General features: G+C 43.1%; 2 protein-coding genes across 2 annotated transcripts; both read left to right on the top strand.

The window, feature by feature from the left end:
- The first annotated feature begins 358 nt into the window (after positions 1-358).
- On the top strand, positions 359-2,610 carry LOC105452331 (SUZ domain-containing protein 1). Its single transcript, XM_011693337.1, has 4 exons — positions 359-515; positions 930-991; positions 1,082-1,262; positions 1,351-2,610. Exons 1-4 carry the CDS (start codon positions 471-473, stop codon positions 1,540-1,542), a joined length of 480 nt encoding a protein of 159 aa, XP_011691639.1. The 5' UTR covers positions 359-470; the 3' UTR covers positions 1,543-2,610.
- A 418-nt stretch (positions 2,611-3,028) lies between these two features.
- LOC105452330 (late secretory pathway protein AVL9 homolog) lies at positions 3,029-9,643 on the top strand. Its single transcript, XM_011693336.1, has 9 exons — positions 3,029-3,276; positions 3,398-3,595; positions 3,696-3,924; positions 3,999-4,188; positions 4,732-5,269; positions 5,362-5,496; positions 5,586-5,974; positions 6,117-6,205; positions 6,599-9,643. Exons 1-9 carry the CDS (start codon positions 3,208-3,210, stop codon positions 6,805-6,807), a joined length of 2,046 nt encoding a protein of 681 aa, XP_011691638.1. The 5' UTR covers positions 3,029-3,207; the 3' UTR covers positions 6,808-9,643.
- The last annotated feature ends 741 nt before the right edge of the window (positions 9,644-10,384 follow it).

The following is a 10,384-nucleotide window of genomic DNA, read 5'->3' as shown; positions in this document are numbered from 1 at the left end:
AACATATTTCGTATATAATTATATATTTTTATATGTTTATATATATCTATATATGTTCTTGTGTAAACAATTTTTACCGGGTTATACGATAGATACAATCAATTATGTATAGTACATTCATGATCCGAACTATAGTATAAAATAAAAAGAGACTGATAGAATATAAACGTGCGTGCAATGAAGACAACCATCTCAGTCGTAACAACTTTGCAGAGTAAAATATTTTATTTTTTGAGGTTGGCCAACAATGTTTTGAACGGTCAGAAAACAAGCGAGAGGGCAAAGAATTAGAGAGAGACGCTTGCAAACTGAGCCCACCATGCTATCCCTTCCACCATGCCCACACCACAGGCGCGACGGGCGTACCGTTCTCCCCCAGTCCTCGCCGCGCGCCCACCAACCGCTCGCCCGTTCGCACGCTGCACGCGAGTCACGGGGATTTCTGCGGGAATTCGCCACGCCACCGGGCCATGGACGACGTTCTCGAGAGCTGGGAGCAGATAGAGGAGTCCGGCGTAAGGCCCATCCCTTGAATTTCGCTCGCCGAATACCGGAAACCAAGCACGGCCTCGCACCTAACCTATAACCTCCTTTGCGGGCTCCGACTCGTTCCCTCGACGACGACGAGATCTCCGTAGGCCTGACGTCCGGTCGCGTTTTCTCACACTGGAGGCGTCTCGACGCCTCGTACTATCCGTCGTTCGTCGCACGCCACTCCTAATTGTTAGACTGACACGCGCGATTGTTAATCGTAGTACTTTGTGCTACCATAAGGACACGTTTTTCGCACGAAACGCGTGGAGTCTTTTGAACTTGCATGAGAAACGACTTCTTTTCCTGATACATTTCTTAGTTGAGATCTCGTTTCGGAAAATCACTTATTGTCGCGTGTCACGGAAGAGGGATGGTAAAATTGTGATGAATTCCAGGCGCTCGACAAAAGACTGGAGGCCTTACGGTTGAACACAGAGGACGAGATAGAATCTACCAGGTAGGACTTTGATAAACGTAGGGTTGTTTTTCGCTCAGAAATATCATATGTAATGTATTCAACAATGTTTCGAATGTTAAAAAATTTCAGAACCAGCCACGACGCAAACACAAGGATGATCATATTAGGGGAGGATGGCCTTCGATCTCAGTATGTACCTCCAAAGCCTATGGTGAAGATATTGAAGCGACCCACCGCAGACTCGCGGGGCAGCGGCGACGGCCCACTGAATGACGACAAACCTAAGCAACCTATCAAATCACTAAAACAGGTATATATATAATTCAATTTGTTCGCTGAATCCCATCTGTATTCCGAGACACGCAAATCGTTGAACGCAAAATGGAATTGTTCCTCAGCGAGAGCAAGAATACGCGGAGGCGCGCAGGCGGATCCTAGGGGAGGAGAAGAGCCCAGAGGAGAAGACGGCGCAGGAGATCAACAGAATTCAGGCGAAGTCGAGCACGCCGAACGGCAACAATATTCCCAGCAACGTCGTGCGCATGCCCGCCGGCCCGGACGGTACCCGGGGCTTCAACGTACGCAGGTAGCGCGTCTTCCGAACGACTCTTTCCACCCATCTTCTTCCTCTCCTTCCTACTCGCTGCCACGGGGAAGGAGAACGGCTATGAGGCCGACGATGAACACGTGAATAGCTTCGCGCTCGCCCGAACCAAGAGCGAAACTTGAGATATTCTCGGAGCGCTGCGTCCTGCGAAAATTGCCATGCGTAGACTCAGCCCAGCAACAAGGATCGAGAACCGAACTTAGACATGCGATCCGAGCGGAAACGAAATGCCAATGTCATGCCGCATTCTGTAGGTGCTCTCTTACGTGACAGAAAAAGAGGAAAAACAACGGAGAAATAATTATATTTATGTTTATATGGGGTGTTAGGTACACAGAGTGATTACAAACAGCGTCCAGTAATTGTGTAGCGTTATTTCTTATAAAAGAAACTTAATCGAAAGGTTCCGAACCATTTTCTTTCTATATATTTAGCTCTATCTCTCGTCGAAATTTTCTCTAGGGAGATGCTTCCGACGAAAGGAATATGATTGTTAATGTAACTTCGCACTGCCGCTAGCGTGCAATATTCTTACATGTAATAATGCGAAAAATTTTGTATTAAAAATCACGTTTCTTTCATCAGAAACACCTCCCTAGAAAAAAATTTCAGAATAGAAATGGAGCTATTTGTAGAAAAACTTAGAAAAATAGTTTCTGGACTTTCCGACTGAGTTTTGTATGAGAAATAACGTTATATAATTAGTGGACGCTTTTCGAAATACACTCTGCATATACATTACATATAGATATGCTCGTAAATATAATTATTTGTTTTCTGCATAAAATATGTAAAGCGGAATTGCGATTTAAATAATGCAATAGGACGAAGGCGTGGATTTGTTACGAAGAAAGATACGAGAATTGCTTCAGTTTGTATACTTGTATAATAACTGAAAATATCTAATGGATTGTGTAATAAGTATCTTTGTACTGTGTAATAAAATAATTTCCTGTATATATACACGTATGTTATACACATGTACAAGCGACAACTGTATGCGATATGTGAAACGTTTTGTTATTAAATGAAAGATACTTTTAAACATAAATTTTTTTTTATTGACTTCTGGTCTCGATGCGATATAAAGGTAATACAGATGTGAAAAAAAAGCTACTTATTGTTAGTAATTTTTTATGTGTTCGAATTATCGAAATTCTTGTGCCGTACGCCACACATTGTTCGAATTTCTCTGAACTGTCTGTTTATAAATTACACACACAGATTGTACAAGTTGGAGTTATCTTCTCAGAGCGACAGTCATGACTCACGAATGTCTAGACGCGGCGCGGATATAGTTATCTTCTAGCGTGTATAAAGAGCTTCCCGAATCCGAGATGCACCGAAGATGAATTTACGCCTGGTGGGTGGTAGCCGCTCGAGCGTGATAACGTCCGTGCGTGCGCACGTGCATGTGTGTGTGTGTTGTGTATGTGTACGCGCAGGCACGCTCGGACTCATGTGCACATACGTCATGGCGCATGTCAGATCGCGCGTGTGTCAGTGCCGCTATCAGCCTCGTCTGCCCGCAGGCACGGATATTTCTCGCGGTTTCGCGAAATGATGTTTCGCGAGTCGTCCGCGTAAATAGAGTGTCCGGGTGCCAGAAGTGCCGCGTCCGTTGTGTCGCCAGCCGGGAGCCGTGAGGATGGCGGAGTCGAGCGGACCGATTCTTCATGTCATCGTCGTCGGGTTTCACCACAAGAAAGGCTGCCAGGTAGAGTGACGACAGGCCGAGGGGGCCTGCCGCGATTAACCTGGCCTCCTCGCGTCCGCGTACGTCGCGCGTTTCCCATCGCGTCCTACGGAACGGCGTCCTAACCGTCACCTTTTTACAGGTAGAATACTCGTTTCCACCGTTGGTGCCTGGCGCGCCTAACGAGTGCCCGTTGGGATGGAAGTATCTGCCCACGCTCGCTCTGCCCGATGGTTCGCATAACTACGACGAGGACACGGTCTATTTTCACTTACCTAGTCTGAACGATCCGAAACGTACGATCTACGGCATTTCGTGTTTCCGCCAAATACCCGTGGAGGTATGCCGAAGTCTCTTTTATCTTAATACGTATACACACAATTGTTTGAACTGTGGAACGAATGTGTCAAGTCTCCCTCGTAACGTAACTGTGTCCGCAGAAACTGAAGAATCGCACGTCCGATATAACGAGGGGCACTGTTCAGAAGTCAGTTTGCGTGCTGAGCACTTTGCCCCTGTACGGACACATTCAAGTGAAAATGGCCCTGATAACGCACGCGTATTTCGAAGAGGGGGATTTCAGCAAAGTGTCCTTACTAGAGGATACTTATCATCATCTTAATTCATGTATGAGCGGCGAGAGTCAGATACCGCCGCAAATCTTTGTTGGTAAGCATTCATCAACAGATATTTCTGTTTTATAAAATCACGTCGCGTCTACATTGTATACAAATTGTTTACAGGCTTGTCCGCAAGAGACTTTATATTGCAATTCCGTCACAAAGTGTTGCTCCTGTTTAAATTGCTCCTGCTTGAGAAAAGGATAGTTTTTTACCAGTCGCCCGTGCAGCCGCTGTGCGCCACGATACTGACTCTACTGTCGCTTTTTCCCAACATGATTGAGCACGGTCTCCAACAAGCGGCTTGTGTGAGGTAGCTTGTGGAGATGTTTCAATAAAGAGTGACCTCAAAAACAGGTGGTTGTTTCGCCCATTTTTTTGGGCCCTCGATTTTTTGGGATTGAATTGTGTACCAAATGACACCTTATAATGAGGTATTAATTAGAGAGGAGTTTTAGGTTGAGATAACAATTGTTATCACAGCTAGAGGTGGGGATTTTTTTACATCCAAAACGAGCGTCATTTATGTAAAACTGTGATCAACTTTCATCGGCTGGATCAATCTTAAAATACAGGACCTCGCAAACCTGTGATAATTCTTTTATATATATATATATATATATATATATATATAAAATGAACTTTGATTTCATCTCCCTCTCCTCCAGCTCTGATAACAATTGTCACCTCAACTTGAAACTTTCTATAATTAATGTCTCATTAGAAGATATCATTTGGCACACAGTTTTTAGTCTCAAAATCGAGGGCCCAAAAAACGGGCGATTTTTTGGGTCGCTCTTCATTAAGACAAAGACATTTGACAGCAATAAACAGTTCTTTTCTTTTTTTTTTTCAGACCATCCAGGCCGATGTCTCCGATTCCGACTTTCGACGAGGAAGAGATCTCAATGAATAACATCGACGATTCCAACTTGTCGTGCGCTCGTATCGTCAAGGACAATATGTCGAACGCGAGTCACGACGAGCAGTGCAACGATAACAGCAACCGAAACTCCCTGTGCATCAACGACAACAAGACCATGGAGTCGATGGAGGGCAAGTGCTTGGACGGGCTGCAGCACGTGACCCTGCAGAAGAATAACAACGACAACGAGAATCTAAATATGAAGGTCATCGAAATAGAGTCGGCGCAGGAGTGCACCGAGTCCTACTTGGAGGAGAGCAATTCCAAATACTCGCCGAAGCCGAACGATAACGTGCACAGGGTGCATAGCGTGAACGCCATCACGTTGAGCACGGGCGACACGGATAACAGCTTACCTCGCGACACGAGTAGCGACGCGCTTTCCGACGCGAGATTAACGAACAACATTACGCAAATCGCGCACATTAACCCGGAGCTGTGCGGCCTGCCTTTGGAGTTGTTTACGAAGGTAAATGACACCCCTGATGTTGTATTTGTCATATATTATTCCGGAGAATATTTTGCATATACATTGCAAAAATATGTGTTTGTGTGTTTTAGGGATATCTCTGCTTACCTTACCTATCTCTGCCCTACTTGGATCTCTTGGGGGACGTTAACGTCAGAGGATATATAGTAGGCGCTACGAATGTGCTGTTTAAACAAAAGAAGCAGCTCATCGATGTGCTAATCGAGGTGAGCTTTAAACAAGTGCTAGTTTGCATGTCTGAATACAAATGCGGTTTTCGATTTGTAATCGCGCGCGAAACTCTTCTTCACGAAAGGCCGAAAACACGCGGATAGAGGCGACCGATCCCGAGCTGAGACGGCAGCTGCATCTCACCACCGAGGACCTGCGATTCGCCGATTACGTCGTAAGGCACGTGGCCGAGCCTCGGAAGGACATTTTTCTCGACGGGGTCGGATGGGAGGGCGGCGACGAATGGATCAGAACGCAGTTCCGGGTGTACCTGCTGAGCATGCTGCGCACCTCCATGCAGCAGGACACCCGTCAGTCGGACCACTACAATGCGGCATTCATGTCCGCGTGGCGCGCCACGAATAATTACAAGACGTGGTGTAGCGCGAGCAAATCAGAGATACACAACATCGAGCCCGGTCATCCCTTCGCCGGTCAGCTGTCGGTCCAGGATATGAAATTACGGTTGTCACAGTAAGTGAAGTTCTAAAAATAAAATAAATATTTACAGTGTAAAGAAAAAAATAAGCGAATTTTGTCCATTGCTTTTTATGCTTAACTTTATTTAATTGAGAGTACAATATTTAAGAAAAAAAACTAAACGTCATTGTTTCAGCACGATGCAGAACACGGAAAGCGGCAGAAAGTTGAATCAGGCGATGGCATCGACTGGGCGCGCGGTGGCCACCACTGGGAAAGCCGTGGGTAAGAATTGCACACGATTTATTGATTTAAATACAAGACGGACGATAGAGCATTTAAATGTATCGTCAATTTCTAAATACAAATATTTCTTTCGTAAACCGCATATTAATATTTGTTAAAAAAATAATATACGTGTGCGCGTATTGTATTTTTTTTATATTTATTCTATTTTACACATACACAGTTTTAAATCTAATTATTAGTCTAAAAAAAATCATAATCGGCAATATTGTATTTTTTTAATATTATATTTTACAGTTTGAAATCTAATTATTAGATTTTAAAAAATCATAATCGGCAATATTAAATGTAGCTTAATTTCACTTAACATTTAACGCGATCAGAATCGTATGCGCATAGAAGTTATTATTCTTGAAATTAACAATTTACAAGGGGGAGCGCTGTCACAAGCGAAAGGGGCATTCTCGAACTGGTGGAGCACGCTGACGACAGTTCAGCCGGTCGACGAAGCAAAGATTGACAATCAAACGACAAACAACCATCACACGGTGTCCAGCGTCACGGACAAAGAGTCTGTCGAAGACGAGGAGATGAATATCTCTACTACGAATAACGCGGATCTCACCGTAGACTTCGATTAATACGGAAACGTATGCCGATGAGAGGCTGAAGATCGCGAGTGACTGAGGCTAAAAATACAAGATACTCGGACACTGGTAAAGATAATATATAATGATAAGTAAAATTGAAACGAAAGATTCTTGCAAAGACTCGTGTAGTTGAACGGCCGAATTTTTTTAAGCACTTGAGTTTTCAGCGAGAGAAAGTATAAATTAAAATCGCGTACGTACAACAGACTATATTTAATGTGATACGCGGCTTCGCAAGAAGACTTCTTTTCTAGGCAAATGCTAGGAGCTAAGCTGATACATTGCTGATTTGAGTACAAGTTTTTTGTAATTTTCGCCGAATATTCTGTATATATAATTTCTATATGGTTTATATATTTGTAAGATATGTGATATAATTTCGTTACAAAAAGACACGTGAGACCATCGTCGGTGGTACCCTCTACTCAATTTTTTTTCAATGTTGCGTGCAATTGAGCGACGCTCTATAAAGACGTCAATCAATTTTAAACTGTAAGCAATGGGGAAAGCATTTTTTTCAGTCACAAATCTTAATTATTCTCGAGGGCTATTCTACACACACGGACATATATATACTACAGTAATATTGTTTCGTTTATACGTAGAGATATTCTCGCTTAAGAAGTACCTGCATCCTCTGTACATAACAAAAAGTAGTGCAAGGTATATTACGCGCGCACGTTTACATCGCGACTGTCACGACTAATTTCTCATCCGAGCTTTGCGTATTTATTTCGACGGGATATTCGTCTCGTTTATCTCGCTCGAATCGGTAGACTACATTCTCCTTTAGATACGTGAAAAAAAGAAAGAGAAGAGTGGTGAGTGTTTGATATACGCCACATCGCGCGTTATATCGACCGTGGCAAATTTCTATCTAGCAGGGTTCAGTATTTCGTATTGTCGTGAATATACTGGGTTTACATGTAGAGAGAGAAAGACAGAGAGAGAGAGAGAGAGAGAGAGAGAGAGGATTCGCGCGGAAAGTTCGGAAACTGGGACAGCCGATATCCGACAAGACATAAACATTGTACATTGTTCCATAATTCATTTCACTAAAAGGCTAATCCTGTTATTGACAATATTGCTACCTCCATTTATTGTCGAGATTACACCGTACGATTAGTTCCCGTGTATAACACGACGATCCCTTAATAATTCTCGATAGATCGGCAAATGAAAGATCTAAATCATGATAGATAGTTGTTAAAGTAATCTTGTATCCGTCGGAATAAATTGTTAGTTTTGACCGTCAAGAGATCGTGGACGATCATTCGTGGGACGGGGAGCTGCCGTTTAAACGTAACAGAATTACGATTCAATTAAGCTTAGAGCACACACGTGTAGGATCATTTATAGCGCTATACTAGCGTAGTCATTATGGTAACATACGTATATCTGATTAAGGTAAGAAGGTTTTTCTCCGCCGCAATATTCGTAATTACGCGAACGTGTTATTAATTTACGATTCTCCTCCCCCACTTGCAGAGCTTAATCGTACTTAATACTCATTCTATTTTTACACCGTCTTTTTTTTTTGTTTTGAACAAGCGAATCTCAAACGGCCACATTTGGCGCTGAATGACGATTTTTGTTATACAGATCCGTAAAATCGATCCGTTAAATTTTATTTTAAATTTTATCTTAAGCCGTTATTTAATAGAAGGCGATACGTAGGAATTATTATGCGAGCTGTTTATTTTGAAAGCGATCGACAGTATCTAATCTCAATGGCACGTTTTATCTCACTTAAATCTGTGCTAACGCGACACACATCCACAAACAAACACGCGCACACACACACACACACACAATAAACAAATAGACACACACAAAACTACCACTGTTTTCAGAATAAACGGTTCACATATGCCAGTCTAGTTTAAGTTATTATAAGTGCATCTTTGTGATATTTAGTTCATCATAAATCAACGACTCGAATTGAATTCTCCGTAGATTCGGTGTTTTAGGGTACGTATACTTTATTTATGTAAGTAAAAGGTGTGCCAAATGTGGAACGTGTACATTTTTAGAGGAAAGTATCGATGTGTGAGTGTAATGTATTTTGCAATTAAACGGCGTGATGCAAATTCAGGCGAAATGATCAAGCCGCTAATCAACGAAATCGGCACTGAACGTTTAATAATTTTAATAAACTTCTTTTTATTAAACGTTCAATAAAATTATCGTCCTAAATAAAGATTTTTCACGAACCCTTGCCATTAAAGAAAAATATGTGAATCCTTTTCGAACGATCCATATATTCGAATTTATGTGATGAATTTTGCTCGCGCTGTTCTTTGAAATTATTATATGAAAATAGATATGTAAAGTATAGATGTTTTTATTTATAATCCTTTTTAATACGTGTACATACATTTTATTTATTACAAGACATATTTTTCAGCGACACCACAAAATTATTATAGGATATTTTTAATATACTTCCTTAGCCGTTAAGATTTATGCTTTGCGATCAAATTACAAACACATTCTATGTATCAAGAATACAAGCTGATTTATCACCGATCGAGATAACAAAAATGGTAGAAAAAAAAAATAATTCGGCGATCCTTTCGCACCACTTTAGATGCTATATTATCGCGAGGGGAAGTTATTTACGACTCTCCCTCTCCCTCCCTTCCCCTCACATTGAATATAATTGAATATGTTTTCTATATTTATAAAACGCGAGTTTGTACAGCTTACGAAAATGTAAGGAGAACGGAGCGTCGCACGATCTGAGAAACAACTCGTTATGTATTGTATTCTATGACTGTAGTATCACAACGTTCATCAAAATACTAAGAGAAAATAATATATCCAATTCTGAATGTGTTCTCAGGTGGTCCTTTTTGCATGACGGATTATCGTCATCGTATTTATCTTTTTTTTTTTTTCATTGGGATATACAGTACAGCGGAGACTTTTTAATTGCCGATAACTTGCGCCTATATTTTATTTGCATTTGCGTCGGAATTGTTATTCAATTATTTACGCGCGAGAAAAACCGGTGTGAACGCGTCTTTAAAATCTCTCATGCCCCGCGCGCCGCGCGGCGCGGATACGGCACGGGCGCGGGCTAGTAGGGAAACGAAAGCGAGAACCGGGGATGATCTCGCCGCGAGCCGTGACTGGTCGGCCGATGCGCCGCCGAATAAACATCGTAGCTCACCGATAATAGCCGAAGCGCCGTAAGGTGCCGCGTTCGGCTTGCGGGAGCGAGACAGAGAGGATAGGCCCGTGCGAACGCCATGGTGTGTGACTGGCAACGTCACTGTCGTCGTCGTCGTCGTTGCCGTCGCCGTCGCCGCCGCCGCTGCTGAAATTCCGCGTCGTCGTGAGTGGCAGCGAAACGTAGTCGAGGCGGGCCGCCGCGTTTCCGCGAGGCGTCGCGTAACGCAGACTGTACACAGTTCGGTCGCGCGCGCGCGCGCGCGAATCGCCAATTCGGACGGCCGCGACGCGATCGTCCGTGCGTGATTGTGTACCGCGAGTCCGCGGGTGAGCGAGCGAGCGAGCGTGCGTGCGTGCGAGTGAGAGGAGGGCGAAGAGGAAAGAAAAAAGA

Source organism: Wasmannia auropunctata, unplaced genomic scaffold (assembly GCF_000956235.1).
Source record: "Wasmannia auropunctata unplaced genomic scaffold, wasmannia.A_1.0 LD336033.1, whole genome shotgun sequence".
NCBI lineage: Eukaryota > Metazoa > Arthropoda > Insecta > Hymenoptera > Formicidae > Wasmannia > Wasmannia auropunctata.
The sequence above is the reverse complement of the archived record's forward strand: the minus strand, read 5'-3'. Positions and strand labels throughout refer to the sequence as shown.